Source organism: Neolamprologus brichardi, chromosome 6 (assembly GCF_056152115.1).
Source record: "Neolamprologus brichardi isolate AB-2024 chromosome 6, ASM5615211v1, whole genome shotgun sequence".
In the NCBI taxonomy this organism is placed as follows: Eukaryota; Metazoa; Chordata; class Actinopteri; order Cichliformes; family Cichlidae; genus Neolamprologus; species Neolamprologus brichardi.
In genome coordinates this window covers 15,969,837-15,986,044 of record NC_142109.1, presented here as the reverse complement: position 1 = coordinate 15,986,044, position 16,208 = coordinate 15,969,837, and the positions used below count along the sequence as shown (strand labels likewise).

At 37.8% G+C, this 16,208-nt stretch overlaps 1 protein-coding gene across 2 annotated transcripts; it reads left to right on the top strand.

Moving 5' to 3' along the window:
- The first annotated feature begins 2,684 nt into the window (after positions 1 to 2,684).
- Positions 2,685 to 13,896, top strand: LOC102787545 (tetraspanin-5). 2 transcript variants are annotated; one of them, XM_006787158.3, is made up of 10 exons: positions 2,685 to 3,111; positions 5,693 to 5,743; positions 7,663 to 7,809; positions 7,906 to 8,076; positions 8,156 to 8,281; positions 9,693 to 9,740; positions 10,376 to 10,492; positions 10,586 to 10,647; positions 12,234 to 12,286; positions 12,373 to 13,896. In XM_006787158.3, exons 1-9 carry the CDS (start codon positions 3,028 to 3,030, stop codon positions 12,244 to 12,246), a joined length of 819 nt encoding a protein of 272 aa, XP_006787221.1. In that variant the 5' UTR covers positions 2,685 to 3,027; the 3' UTR covers positions 12,247 to 12,286; positions 12,373 to 13,896. The 2 variants fall into 2 exon arrangements, with proteins under 2 accessions (XP_006787221.1, XP_087697879.1); XM_087841753.1 differs by lacking the exons at positions 12,234 to 12,286; positions 12,373 to 13,896 and having other exon boundaries at positions 10,586 to 10,651.
- Positions 13,897 to 16,208: the final 2,312 nt, after the last annotated feature.

The following is a 16,208-nucleotide window of genomic DNA, read 5'->3' as shown; positions in this document are numbered from 1 at the left end:
AGGCACCCAACGCACTTTACAATGACACTATTCATTATAGTGTAAATCTGCCTGTTCTCTGTCAGAAACCTGCCTGCAGAAAATGAACCTAAAGTATGTAATGCAAGGATGTCATCACTTTAGAGATGGAGAAATCATAAAGTGACAATTATGAATCACTTAATATGATATGGAGATTCTGCAGGTCATTAATCAATGTATAAAACTAAAATAAAATGTATTTTTAGTGACACAAGATACAAATATGGAAGCAAGATCTATAATTAGAATTATTTATAATAAATATGAATAAATCATTGCAATTTCTTTAACCATAAAGAATAACTAAATCCTTCAGGACAATGTCACATCAATGCACTGAACTCACTATGTTATCACTGTAATTTCCCCTCATGAATGAATTTATGCTGCACTAATCTGAATGTTTGCAGGGAAATCAAACGCATTTCACACGCAGTACTCTAGCTGACTTACCTTTGTTTGAATGACGACTTGTACGGCGCTGACTTCACAGACAAGGTACGATAATATGTCAGGCTACGTGAATAGCTGTTTGGTCTTCAGGGTTTCTACTCCACGGCCGTATTTCATACGGGTGCACATTTCCAATGCACGCTATTTTCTGCAAGTACCGCCGCTTTGCCTCTGAACGAAATCGGTCTCTATACAGTCCATTCTCTTTTGAGCTGTTTTTAAGCATCTTGTAATCGTCGTTCCAACACAGTGCGTTTGTTTTGATTCGTAGACCCCGAAAATGGTGCCGCGTTCCCACAATGCATTGCGGCGTGACGTCAACTCCAAAGCCCTATATTCATGGCAATATAAAGTCATGTGAACAACTAACAGCATTCTTACTTGTTCAACAACATTAACCAAGTGCTGCTAATCAAATCCACTTGATTAAATAAATTAACAATTGTGAGCGCCTCTATAAAAGCAGGCCTCATTTAGCATGTTAAAAGATAGTAAAAAGGGGGTGGGGGTCTGGCATTGGTTGAAAGGGTTGCCTCTTCTCTATAATATGGTAGAATGGTTTAGGTTTGCAAATTCAAGAATGCCGATTCTGTTCATTCTATCCCTTTCTCTGTGAAAGAAACATTTTGTCACTCATCCAGGTGACTTCTTCAAGTCTTCTTCAGACTGAAGAATTCACTTGGATGAGTGGTGACACATTTCTCCAGCTGAAAACATAATGTTCAGATGAACAGCTTTCTGGGATTTCCTTACCTGGATGATTGAGCATACATCTACAGATTAGATTTGCAGTTTTGTAAGTTTCATCTAAGAAAAGTGCAAGACTTCTCCTTTGGATAGAGGAGGCTAGCCAGTTAAAGCTTGGTCCAAACTGTGCCACACAACAGGACAATAATCCTGAGGGCAGCAGCAAATCTATAACAGAATAGCTGAAAAAGAAAAGAATCAAGGTCCAGTCAAAGCCCAGACCTCAGCCTGACTGTAACAGTGAGGTGGGACCTTAAGTGAGTGGTGCACAAGTCGATGCCTGCAAATTTCCATGAACTGAACCAATGCTGTAAAGACGAGTGGGACACAATTCCTCCACAATGCTGTGAGAGACTGATAAAGTCACATTTATTGCTGCTGCAGGTGGTTGTACAAGCTACTGAATCATGAGGATGCTTATTTTTTCACATGTATTTTTGCCCTAATCCACATGTACATTATAATAAAGGCCAAATGTATTTTAACAGTATGCCACGCTGATCAACTGTAAAGTTAAATGTAATTTCTAAGAAGGTACTGATGTTTAAAACAGCAAAATGACAAGTTCAAAAGAACACTGTAAATAAAAGGGACAGTTACACCCTCCAAAAGGCGTAAACATCACATCCACCTTATAAAGATTAAGCCTAAGAAAGTAGAAAATTTAAGTGCGTTTTGAAAATAAACAATAAAGAAGCATCGCATCTAGGCATTAAACTGGAACTTTATTTTGTTTTTCTTTGCTGACATTTAAACACAAGAGTGAAACATGAGATCCAGCCTGCTTTATTTCTGTGTTCTCTGGAGTTCTTTCTTCATCGGGACTAAACAAGTCTTTGGAAAAGACAATGTGAGGTAATGTGTTAAACACATGAAATCTTAAATATTCAATAAAAACATTCAAGTAACTAAAGGAAACACTTAATTTATATTTTCTGTAACTACACTTGTAATTATACTCTTTATACTTTCTATTTCAATTCTTGTTCATAAAAGCATAAAGTTCGCATTACAAAATGACCTGTAATAAAGTCTGGTGAAGCAACTCAATCCTGTTTCTGTCTCAAAAATATATTAATTTTAATATTTAACATCAACTAAGATGTGCATATTTATTAGTCTTTGACTTGTTGATTGATTTAATACCCCGCAGCCTCAAAAAACTGCATAAATGAATTATTATTTATTCCACGTCAACTTGAATTACTATTTATAGCCTTATTATTGCCTAATAGCCTGATGGTTGTGATGAAGTTTACTTATGTGTTCCTGTCGTATATCATACACGTATTTAGTTAATGGGTAATAAATTACGCTATAAATGATTAACTACCTCGTAACCAGTACTATCTGCCACTGTAATGGGGCTAGAGACCCTCTCATGGAGGAAGTCCCGCCTTCTCATATCACTAAAGGAAATCATTGGTTCCTAGACATGGCAATCAAATAACAGCCATGTCTAGATTACGGGTCAGATAGGAGACCGTCGGTTTTAATCTGGTTGACTTCAGTGTGGTTTATTTCAGCGTTACACCTCTGAGGATCTACGCAGGGTAAAAGCTGAGATCTGTAGAGGGACGCCGACGGACTGTGAACGCTCCCCGACGGCTTCATCTGCGACTTTTATCCGCACAAAATCAAGATGGTGTTAATAATTAGACGCTAGAAACGGCGGCATGTGTTGAGCCCGTAAAAAAATATAATTAAAGGGTGTTTCCAGAGGATCCCGGCTGCCAAACATAGAACAGCTGCAAATGTGATTCCTGCTCGTTGCAGAGGCGGTGAAGGAAAAAAAAATCCATCCAGATGATGTCAGGAAAGCATTTCAAGGCTCACGAAGTGAGCTGCTGCATCAAGTATTTCATTTTCGGATTCAACATTATATTCTGGGTAAGTCCCCCGTCTGCTGTTTGCGACTTCAGGCCTGCCATCGTCAGTTTAACACGCTGACACGCTCTTTGTTCCCAATCAGCAGCTGTGAGGTGCATTTATGTGTGCGTGTGTGTTTGTTGTGGTGTTCTATATTGTCCTGGGTTTCGATTCGCTTCCACTTTCTCTTTTGCTCCTGTGCACTTGCTCCCTGTCACCCATCAGCCCGCTTTGTTTTCGTGTGTCCTCCATCAGAGTGAGAACAGCTCTCTCTCTCGGCATCATCGCGTGTTTACATGACCGTAGCTTTCAGCTGAGGCCTTTTTTTCTTCTTTTTTTGTGGTGATGTTTAGGTTACGAAAACAGCCGTCACCTTTTCTATGCATGAGTGAAACCGCAGGGGAAAAAAACCCAAACATTCCGTCTTTTATACCCACAGTCACCGTGGGCCGCCAGTTCCTGGCTTGAAACAATAACCTGCATGGGTGCCTTTTTCACAGGTTGTTGATGAGGGAAGGTGGGGTAGGCTTTACTAATGGTTAGTTAAGTTATTAACAGAGCGATGCTCTCGTAGAACCGCAGCGATTAATCGATTTAAACAGTGACTGTTTTGATTGATTCATTGTTTTAGCTAATTTAAAGCAAAAAACGCTGTCAGTGAGTCCAAGTGTTAATTGTTTGATATTGGCTGCTTCTCCAGTACTTGCATTAAAGTAAGTAGAATAATCAGTGGATTTAGAGGATTGGTCGCAGAAAACAATGCCTAACTTATAAGTGATGTATGAAATAGTGTGGCCTGTTTTGAATAAGAGATAGCAGGGACATTATGCTCATCATTGATTGTTCTGTCATATTTTTTAACCGTCCGTCAGTCAATGAACAGTTTGGTTGAAATAGTAGAATAAAACTTCACATAATGTAGTGATCCAAGACGTTCAAGAAAACGTTGAGAGTAAGAATTTTGTTTTTGAGGGTGTATCGCCAGAGCTATGCAGCATTAACCTTTTTGGATAACAGGAGCTCCTTTGTAAAAACATGCACAGGCCACTCAGAAGGGTCATACCTGCGTTTGAACCCAGGATCGTCCGGCCTTGAGGCCATAGTGCTAACCACTGTGCTGCCTGAGACATTTGTTTATTATCATATTTGGTGCCAACAAATGAACTGCTTGCTCCACAGCATCATATACGGCATGTTCTTTGGATGGATTAAATATGGGCATATCTACTTTTGTCTACATACAAATACAAATACAGATACAGTAAATTGCAGCAGTCCGGATAGGCACTGTTGGCCATATAAGGCCTTTTTAACAGCAGGGATTTTGTCTTGTTATTGTGGGGAAAACACAGATGCTGACAACATCTCTGATGATATTAGTAACAGTTCAAGTGTCCTGGTAAGTCATTGTGGTGTGGGAGTGTGGGACTTTCGGCCCAAGCCCCTATCTTTTTTATTCACCTATTTATATCAGTAATTTTGACTTGTGCTAGCTGACATAAAAAATAAAATAAAACAAAGAAGCAAAAAAATACACTAAATTCAGCACATGCTACTTTAGCAATGAATGGCATTGTGTGCCCAGTGGTTCTTCACGTATCGTGGACTGATAGAGACAAAGGCCTTTTGGGCTGTGGAAAAGCTCTCAGCCAACTGTACAGCAATCGGCCCCTTTGAGCTTTGTGTCATTCAGGTATCATCAGTAGAAGCTGCTTATGTCACAAACAACTGTTCCCCTGCCTTAACAACTGTCTCACAAACAAATACTTGAGATGGTCTGTAAAGTTCATTATCTTTAATCTAAAAAAAAGTCCTTAGTGCTTCTATCTGGTGAATAAATGGGTCTAATTCAACAAAAGACTTCAGTTAAAATCAGTTATTCAAAAACCTATTATTTCTCATCTTTATTTTAGTGCTTGTTAAAGTCCTGGTAAGTTAGTGGGGTTTTAATTTTATTAGTGAAGGTGTTCTTGGATTAAAACATATCCAACAACAATAATTGTTGTTGAAATCCTCACAAATGAAGTGGCTTATAAAGTATACTGTTTTTCTCAAGTTTCTCTTGTCATGGTTTGTCAGTGAAGATGTATCACAGTAGACACTGAAGCGTAAATATTTTTTACCGAGTTTGTCTCTATGCTTTTTTTAAGTGCATTGTGGTGAGTAGGATGTAAAAAAGTTATTTCAAATAGAAAACTAAAACTCATTGCAAGTGAATGTGAAAGTAACAAAAGGCATGGAAATGTGACAATTAAATAAGGTGTTTATTAAAAACATATTAAAGTAATTAGCACAAGATTTAAAAAGTCTTGTAAACACAAACTACCATAAAATATTCAATCATAATACTGTCATAGTAATAATATTCCCGATTACTGCTTCTACACTGCGGCGTACAGTTATGTACAGTCAAGCTGATGCTTTCTAATGTGGAAGCCTCCTGCTGATCCTGCAGACTGGGATGAGAAATATTTAGTAATGGACCACTGCCAGGAAAATCTCTCTGTGGTTTCTGTCAGTGTGCGTCTGTGTGATGACTACATGTAGCAGTCACAGCAAAATAATCCTGCTCTCTTGTTTCTCTCTTTTCTGCCTCTGTCAGTTCCTTGGAGTAGCGTTTCTTGCCATTGGTTTGTGGGCATGGAGTGAAAAGGTTAGTCGTGTATTAATGTGTAATAACAAGTTGCAGGACTTATTTCTGTGAAGCTTTTTACTTACAGGTATCTGCAAATATTCCATAAACCCGGCATATCGTTGTGGTTTATACTCGACTGTGTGCAAGGAATGGTCACAGTGGCTTTACTGAATCAGAAAGGAATGCTGTGCTTTCCTGTGGGACTCGTGAACAATGGGCTATGAATTGATCTGATGCATTTCACAGATTTGTTCATTGTGTACTAAGAGTACAAAAAGCAGACAATCTACTGAGAGCACTGTTTCACCAAAGTACATTTGAAGATCTTGATCATTATCTCATCCTACATACGTGACTACAACTAATATTATTTATTTATTTGTTAATTGCTAAATTATTATAATGGGTTGATTAACTTTAAGATTAATATAATGTCAAATGTATGGTGTAAAAAGTTTGGGTTAAATTAGACTGTTAGCTTTGGACAAAAACAAACAGTTAGACAGGCTCTATCTAGAGGTAAGAAAATCTACATACAGCATCATGGGCTTGAATGTGTTCTTTTTCCAGCACAGAATTATTGTACAGTATGTACCTTTAATCTTCAGAAAAAAATAATGGCACAGGTTTAAATTTTATTTGGATTTTCTCTAATCCACACAGGGTCAAAAGTATAAATGCAGGTTCAAATATATACATATTTATAATATCTGGTCAAATGTCCCTTAGTTGCACCTTGGTAGCCATCAACAAGCTTCTGCCATAATTCTGCCTGAATATTTGACCATTCACCTTGGCAGAATTGGTAAAGTTCCTGGCATGGACCTGGCTTTTAAGCTTAGTCCATAAATACCCAAAAGGGTTGAGGTCAGGCGTTGGGAAGGCCACTCCAGAAGCTTAATGTTAGCCTGCTTTATCTATCCCAAAACCACTTTTGATGTGTATTTGGATCATTGCCCTTTTGACTTGTCAAAAGATGCAAATCTCAATCAAGCTTGAAAGTGTTGATTTTGGACCAGGGGCTTCTTTCTGTGATGAAACACTCGCTTGACTGGAGACAGTGACGCTGGCGTTTCAGCAGTTTCCAGTTCATAGCAGGCTTGAACCTTAATTTTTGAACATCCTAACCAATTACCATTCAGCCGAGTGTGACAGTTTGGATCTTCTACCAGACTTTAGCTGGAACTGGTGGATGTGGTGACACATTCAAATAACTTATACTTACATAGAAATGTTTGAACTGATAGTCTTGAAATGTGAAGTTGTTTAGAAATGACTTCAAGAGATCTACCCAATTTGAATTCCTTCGATTTGTACGCTGTTGTATTGAAGAATTCAGTGAGTGCTGTCAAACAAATCATTTTTATGCTGATGAAGTTGTGATCTAGTTGTGGTCAGTCATGATCACTACCAAGTTAATAGGCCTAGACTTTGCTATACAATCATTCTACCCTGGTAAAAGAGCAGTTCAAAGAAAACAGTACCAACACTACCATGGCATTCATGCTAATGATAGGTGTATGTCAACTTCTGACACAACTCTAATAGCATATCTATAGCTCACTGGTTTACATGCTAGAGCTTGTTTGTTTTGTCACTGCAGAAATTGAAAAATCAAATTAGGTTGGTTAGCTTTGTACAGATCTAGGAAGCTAATTGTAGCTAATATATGATAAGCTAAGTCAATTAAAACATATTTACATGTGCTCGCTCTGAGCAAGAGTAAATTAGCTTGTTCCCAAAAATCAAAAACAATTGACAATTTTATTATTAAATTCTTTTAAATAATTGCTTACATTGGTTTGGATTGTACTTTATGAAATTTGGGTTTTAAACATGCTTACAAAATTATTACTTTACCTGGGAAGAATATTAGCAATGTGGTGATATTTCAGTGGTTTTTCAGTTGATTTTGACCTCACGTGCTTTGCTCCCAGGGTGTTCTGTCCAACATCTCATCCATCACTGACCTGGGGGGCTTTGACCCTGTCTGGCTCTTCCTTGTCGTGGGTGGTGTGATGTTCATTCTCGGGTTTGCTGGTTGCATTGGAGCGCTGCGGGAAAACTCTTTCCTGCTCAAGTTTGTATGTTTGTTAAAGGCTTTCTCAGAAATCTATAATTCTTTATATTTCTTGTTTTCATAACAGTTATTAAATTCAGAAAATTCTCATGTTTTTCAGTTCTCCGTGTTCCTGGGCATCATTTTCTTTCTTGAGCTGACTGCTGGAGTCCTGGCCTTTGTCTTCAAAGACTGGATCAAGGACCAGCTCAATTTTTTCATTAATAACAACATTCGGGCCTACAGAGATGACATTGATCTGCAGAACCTGATCGACTTCACCCAGGAATATGTAAGCAACGTTTCTTTATTTGTGGCACCGATTTCTTTCTAGTATTTTTACCTTGTATGTGTGATATTTGTTATTGTAGTGGGAGTGTTGCGGAGCTTTTGGGGCTGATGATTGGAATTTGAACATCTACTTCAACTGTACTGATTCAAACCCGAGTCGTGAGAAATGTGGAGTGCCCTTTTCCTGCTGCACCAAAGATCCAGCGGTATGTCTCTCTATCACAAGATAACATTGTGGCTGTTGGTGTTTTTGTGTCCTTTGTTAGAGTTTAAAATAATTTTTAACATGCTGAAACTACAAGACTTGAGGGGAAGTTGTGAAGGGCTTTCTTGTCACAGACAGCTTGTTATCTATGTTCTCCAGAAGAAGCAGTGACGCTGTCAGCGACGATGGCTTGCATCCAACAGGACGCTCAGGACGCTGTGTTTAGTCGTGTCAGGCCCTGACTGCAAGTCAGAGTCTGAAAGCGGATGGGTGGGACTCTGGACTGAGGCATTTTTTGGCAGAAAAATACTCTTAACTGCTGCTTACTGTGCGCAGCACAGTGACTTTACTTCAGAAAAACAGACTCAGGAAATTTGACAATCCAAGGACACGCTGTCCCACCAAGGTCATTCTCTATAAGGGGAAAAAAAGGAAACACTTGGATTTTAAAAAGTTGTTTTTCAAAGGCACCGTGTGCTCTTAATGTGTCTACCATATCAAAACATTTTCATTTTTTTAAATTTTAATTGTTTAGTTGGGTTGTGCAGCAGGTGTCTTTTGTGGTTATATTTCAGGTCAGGTCTTTATCAGCCAGTTTCAAGTCAGTTGAAAGTTGTTGTTTTTTTTTGCTGCTAGCTTTCCATCAAAAAGGATTAATTTAAAATAAAAGGTGACATTTAAAAATTAGTTTTGTTAGCATCTTTAAATGCCATAAAAATTACATCAAAAAGCTGAAATGCTTTTAGTGGGTTTTTTTTACATTGCTACAAGTGCTGCTGGAAGTTTGACTTCTGTTAAACGTTTTCTTCTGCTCTACGGATCTAAGGAAAAGGCAAAGGTTTACCAGAAACCTCTGCCAAACAATCCCTTTTTTCCCCCTCTGTTTGTGACACCACATCCAGTGAAGCCATTTCATTTTGGCTGACCATTAAGGAAAAGATTTCCACCAGACTTTATTCTCAAACATTGCCCTTTGTCAGCAGTGTTTTACACATTTTATTTTAATGATCTGCCCACTAAAGTTTTTATTTGTTGTTTTCAGAAGTCTAAGAGAACAAAATTTGACTTCTGGGAGTTAAATGTTACTGTAGCCCAAGTTTCTGCAGCTGTGGTCCCACACAGTCTTATAAAGGTTAACCTGACCAGAAAGGCAGATGCATGCTTTCACACAAAACTTGGAGTCGTTTAATCTTCACAAGTAGAATATAATAGGCAAGCAAACATAAACAAATCCTTGGTTTATATGCAAAAATCTTCACAGTAACTGTATAACCATGGATTGGTGAGTTTTACTCATGATCATCTAGTTTTACAGTTTGTAATGTGTATGCATGTTTTATTGTTTTTCACTGTAAAGGCCAGTCTAGAATCTCTAGCTAATCTAAAAATGCATGTGTATCTTCCCTTCGCAGGAGGACGTCATTAACACTCAATGTGGATACGACATCCGAGCAAAACCGGTGAGCTACAAACGGAAACTTAAATTTATCACCGAGACTGAGACCCTGATGTAAAAAGTAAAAGGAATAGAAAAGAGTAGAAAGCATGAATTGTTCTGGCTTATTTTGCCTCAGGGAGGTTTATATGGTTATATGAGGTCATCAGTTGCTCCACCCTGGACACAATATTCCTCTTTCAGTATGTTTCTCAACTCCTCACTCGTGAAAATACAGCAGCTGGCTCTCCATCAACACTTTTGGCCTTGTGGCATTACTCATGCAGCAGCAATGCAATGGGAATTGAAATCCCCTCCCCCGCCTGTCATTAGCTTTGGCTAAGCGGCCAGCGTAATGTAAGGAAAAAAGGCTCTGTTTGTTTTCTTGACTTTAAATGTGAGCCAGAGTGAAGCGGTTTTAACAAGAGTCAGAGGAGGAAAACAGTGAGCCGAGTGTGTGTTAACGACTACGTAACACTGGATCAGAGGCATTTTGCTGTGGAGGGCTTTAGGGGAAACCGCAAAATGAAAAGGGGAATCATATGCTATTAAAAATAACTGTGTTGTTAAGTGTCGTGGAGCAAAATAAAACCAAATATATTTCAGATGAACTTGATTATCACGCTGTAGTATTGGTTTGAATTGTAATTGTTTTGACAGGACTCTGACCAGAGGTCATTCATCTATATCAAAGGCTGCGTACCACAGTTTGAGAAGTGGCTTCAAGATAACCTGACAGTGGTGGCAGGCATATTTATTGGGATTGCATTACTGCAGGTGGGGATCAGTTTGTCCTAAACATCTGAGCTTTTGTAATTTTTTCCATTACCTAACAATTTGTTTTCCTTTTTTTTTTTTTTTTTTTTTTAGATTTTTGGCATCTGTTTAGCGCAAAATCTCGTGAGCGACATCGAGGCTGTGAGAGAGAGTTGGTAGGTAACAAGGGTCATCAGGGTGACGTGTCAAATTTTGTGTCTGAGTGCATAATTTTTGTAAATCAGTTCACGGCTTGTAGGGGTTTATTTTGTAATTTAACATATTAACTTACATGAGTTAAATTTCCATATTCTCCATATTTAAGAGAGCACTAAAAACCTCTTCAGACAGCCATAAAGACCCGATGGGCAGGGCTGCTTGTGTATTATGAAATATCCTTTTGACTATTATTACTTTTGTATGTAAACCTTCATAATAAAAGTCTCACGATTATGGTTGCAACACCCTGACATGGAAGAACATACAAATTATTGGACAGTTGCACAAAAGCTTTAATTATTTGAAAAGCTTTACAACTATTGGTATTTATAAATTTGGACTATTTTAACTATATTAACACTTAAAAATAAAAAAAAGCACAACAAAGTATTTTGCTTTAAACTATATTATAATTCTTTTGTTTAGTATTGTTTCAATTTTTCTTCGTCCTCTTTAAAATGACAGTTGCACCTGACTATAATGATCATAGCGTATCTTTGCTTTTATGTGTCATGTTCAACATACGTAACTCTGTGGTGACGATAATTTGTATCGGCAACAAAATTTTATTTAGTCACCACTAAATATGGAAAGATGAATCGCACAAGTCCAGCAAGCCTGGCAAAAGCTTTCCGTATCCGTTTTTACTAGATATTGTAATGCACCGAAAATGCTTTGGAACTAAAAAAAGGTTTAACAGAATAAACTCCTACTGTCAGGAATTATTTTAATCTAAAATGATGCATTATGTGTGTCATGTCAAACGTGTGTGTCACGTCAATAACTTATAAGCATAATTTCGTTGTTAAAAACCAATAGTTGGCGGCTGTAGAGTTGGCTTTGGGTGTATTATGGTTCAGAATGACATAAACATGTAATATAATAATAAATGTAGCGACGTTTTGAAAACACATTCCAGGTCCACAAATGAATTTGAAATTGCCTGAGTTTCCCTGTATTAACACCAGCAGGTTGATATCTTTGCTTCCAAGTGAGATAACTGTGTGAATTGTCACATACTGAGTTACTTTGTGGTAACTTTGGTTATTCAGGGACATTCTGCAAAGCACCAACATCAGGCTAGAAAGGCGCCCTGATGAAAAAATTAAACGTTGTTGCAAACATCTTAAACTTAAAAACAAAAAGAATCACAAACAGCCTCATCGGTATTACATCATTAGTGCTAATGGCAAGTGTAATGTAAGGAAACAAGGTGCCCCAGTTATTCTAAAACTTAAAAAACATCCACCTAATTGGAAACTTGAAAATGTGCTGCAGCCCACACAAACCTCTAAATACCACCATCACCCGCTGCTTTGCAAAGTCCTGCTTTGAAGGTTGACTATTTAGTCAGTGTTTTCCTGTCGCCATCTTGGTTATTTATTTCATTCTATATGGGATCATAAGTCACAGAATAAGCATCTTGTATTAACTAACCCTCTGCTTCTCAGTGTTGCAAACAAAGCTTATTTTGCTTGTGCTTTTTATTGTCTTGGTTGTTTTATTGTTCCGATTCATAAATCTGCTTCCTGTTTTTGTGCAGTTTGTTTACCTAAGACCTCCAGAGAGTTTTCAAAGGCAGGAAAGATGTACAAGGTAAGCACTTTCAGATCAATATAGCAGTATAAATTATCAATCTCCTCCGATGTTTTTTATTTTTTTATTTTATTTTATTTTTACAGGACTCTGCGGCTCGGATGCCAGTGTTGGAGGGAAGTACTTTAGTCACCTAAATTGTGCAGTATGAAGAGTCTCGCTCATATGTAAATAGTAAATTTAGAATTATTTTTAGAGTTACTGTATCTTAAATGAAGCACCCCCCCCCCCCCCCCTCTGAAATATACTACTATACACAAAAAAACAATGGAAAATAATATTTCAGTATAAGCTACAGTCACAGTAAAGGCTGTGTTGAAGAAGCCAGGAAGGTAATGTGCTTTGCCCAGATAACAAGCGGAGACGGCGTTTCTCTGAGGTAGTGCTTCATTTAGAATATGGTCTGTGGTTTTATATGTCTCACAGCTGCAGTTTTTTTAACAGCTGCATGTAAAGGGTGTGTAAGAAGATAAAAGTGATTCTGGAAATGCACTGCATGCCTTTTGTCTCTTGATAGGACATCGGCTTCTAACTGTGTTAAGTATTTTAAAGTATTTGTAAAATAGTAATTTCGAGTGAATCGGCTGGTTAGCACTTTGTTGAATGTTTGATGGAGTTTACTTAAGAGAACAAACTTTAGATGTGGACACTGTTACAGATTGCAGTTTGACTTATGGGGGATGTAGTCACCGTGTAGTTTCACGAAGAGACGTGATGGATGTGTTCGGCTTTGTAAACTTGCTTTTCTTGGAAAGAATGACAAAATAATGTAATACATGTACTGAGAGAAACCCAACAATGTGGCATCTAATCAAAACTCAGCCTTAAGCACTTTAATCTTCACAGAGGACAGAGGATAATGAAGTTCATTTCAGCTGTTCGGCTTTTTGTCATGACAGACTGTTATCTGGTGAAGCAGCAGCCACTGGAGGGGGCACTTTCCATAATATGCTTATGTAACATCCTGGTACTTCATAAGTGTCACCTTGAAAATGGGTTTGGGGACTTTTTTAGTGTAGTCACCTTCTTTGCACACAATCTTTTTGTCCATTAGTGTTCTGTCATACCTTCATTAATTTGCCTTTATTTTTAGTTGTGGCCAGTGTGTTGAAATCGTGGAAACCCTTATTTGTTAGATTTTTACTTTTTTTTTACTGCTTGTTGGCACTTAATTGAACATAGAAGTAAATTATTTAATCTACAAATGCACAGTACTTGAAAGTAGAGCGTGCAAGCTCTGTCATCAGCATTTATTAAAAATTCAGTGATATTAAACAATAACACAAAGTTTTCTCTTAACAGAGTGAAAAAAGCCATTTAATGTAAAGGACATGTGAACCTGTGAACTTTTCCTCTGCAGCTGATGACAAAATTATATTAATCAATGTGTTTCTGGTTTCTACCACATGTATAATCTTATACTGAGAAAATGTTAGAATGCCAAGATGGTGTCAGATATCTGTTTACTTACCACTTAGTGCCATATTTGCGATTTCTACATACTCCCGATTGTAACCACACTTTTCTTTCACGTGTACTCCTGATTCTTGTAAATGACTGGATTGTGATGAGATGTAGATACATCTGAATAAATGTTGTTCTTTGTATTATTTTGTCTATTTCTGTGTATACTTTGTCTGGATAATATGCTACACTGATACCACACTTATCTCAGACTAAAATGAATGGTAGCGCTGCAGAGGAATTGTACTCCAGTGTGACTGGGTGAATGACAACTCACTACCTCCATCTTGTGTTTAAAACAAAATATATGTTGGACCTTTTTTTCACTGTAACCCTCCAACTGGTCTCCAGCTGTGGGTATCACATATTTTTAGGTTTAATTTGCGTACGGTTTTCATATACTGAAACTAAAGGCGCGGTACACTCAAGCAATAATAATAATATTAAAACATATGCTGGGGTCGACAACCCCGGGATTATGACCTCACTGAGGTCAAAATGTTAGCAGAGAAGTGAGCATGTGATGGGTGGGAAAGAAAAAATAGGAAAAGCACTGATGTGGCTTGTGTCAAGAAAATGACTCCCCAGTTACTTCATTAGTCACACTTTGCTGGTACCAGGTTGGACCTTCAGCTCCTTTAATTCTTTGTGGCACAGAATCAGTAAGGTGCTCAGGTGCTCAGAGGTTTTAGTCCATATTAACATGATAGCATCACACAGGTGATGCAGATTTATCAGCTGTATACATGATGTAAAGTTCCTGTCCCTCCACCTTCCAAAGGTACTCTTTCGGATTGAGCTCTGTTGACTATGAAGGCCGTTTGAGTACAGTGAACTCATTGTCATGTTCAGCAAACCAGATGACCTGAGCTTTGTGATAATGTGTGTTATCTTGCTGGAAGAGCCATCAGAAGATGGGAACAATATGGTCATAAAGAGATGGACATGGTCAGCAACAACACTCAGGTAGGCTGTGGGGTTTCAAATATATTTAGCTGATACTAAAAGTCCGAACGTGTGTCAAGAAATTCTGATCCGAATCTTACAGTAGAAATCAAAACTGCTTTTCAACTCATCTGTTGTTCAATTTTGGTGAATCTGTGAATTGTAGCCTCAGTTTTCTGATGTTTGCTGACAGGAGTGGCACCTGGTGTGGTCTTCTGCTGCAGTAGCTGCTTCAAGATTTAAAAGGTTATGTGTTCAGAGATGTTCTTCTGCAGACCTTGGTTGCAACAAGGTGTTATTTGAGCTACTGTTACCTTCCTATCAGCTAAAAGCAGTTGGGTCATTCTCCTCCAACAAGGCATCTTCATGCAGACAACTGCCGCTCATTTTCTCTGTTTCAGACCAATCTCTGTAAACCCCTAGAGATGGTTGTGTGGAGAAATTTCAGTATATCAACAGTTCCTGAAATACTCAGATCAGCCTGTCTGACACCATCAACCATGCCACGTTCAGAATCACTTAAATCGCTTTTTTGTCCCCATTCTGATGATGTTGAAGCTTAAAAAAATGCATCATAAAGTATCAAAGTGTTGCTGTAGCTTCAGCCTCGTTAGAATATTGATCTTTTTCACACAGCTTTGAAGTAGGTGAAGTCGAGCCAGAAATGTAACTTTTGGTTCCCCATTCTGATGCTCAGTTTGAACTTCAGCAGGTCATCTTGACCAATGTCAACGTACCTAACGAGAAGCTGAAAAGGGGTGCCTAATAAGGTAGCTGGTGAGTATGACAACACAGCATGACAGGTTTCAGGCTTTGCTGGAATTAAACAGTTAAGTATTCATCTTTTAAATGACCTTAAAGAAAATTTGAGTTCATGGTAGATGAGATCCTTTCAGTGTTTTAGCTCAGTCAGTTCAACATGTAGTTGAAACTATTGATTATGCCCCGTAATCCATTAAGTCAACACATGGAGGTAACAACATACCATTTAAAATTCAATTTAAAGTTTGATTTTGGATAATATCTGAAAAATAAAGTTTAACTATGAGATATGGATTTTAAAAATAAAAGTTTTGGATCCTGTAACACTTGTTGGATGTAACTTAATTTAACTTTCATATAAAGTACACATACACTCCAATGTGGCTTAGCTGCTGTCATTGTTGTTCACTAGCCAGCAATCAGTATATTATGTGTTCTCAGTTGTGCTACTCAGTAATTATTTATGATTACATTTTAGCTATTACAAATGCTAAAATTATGTGTGTATTCAGATATGATGTTAGCCTTCAGATGAATTAGTGAGAGCAATGGTACACGTGTTAATTAGATTAGAACCACACACACATACACTTATTTTCCTATCAACATATCGCAGATAACCAGCATGCAGTATCTGTTTTCTGAGTTATCAGGAACTAACCTTTGGCATACATTGGGTGTTATCTGCCTCAGTGTGAGTTTTGATCCTTTTCAGGTTGTAAAGACTAATCAGTTAATAGTAATTAGTTTT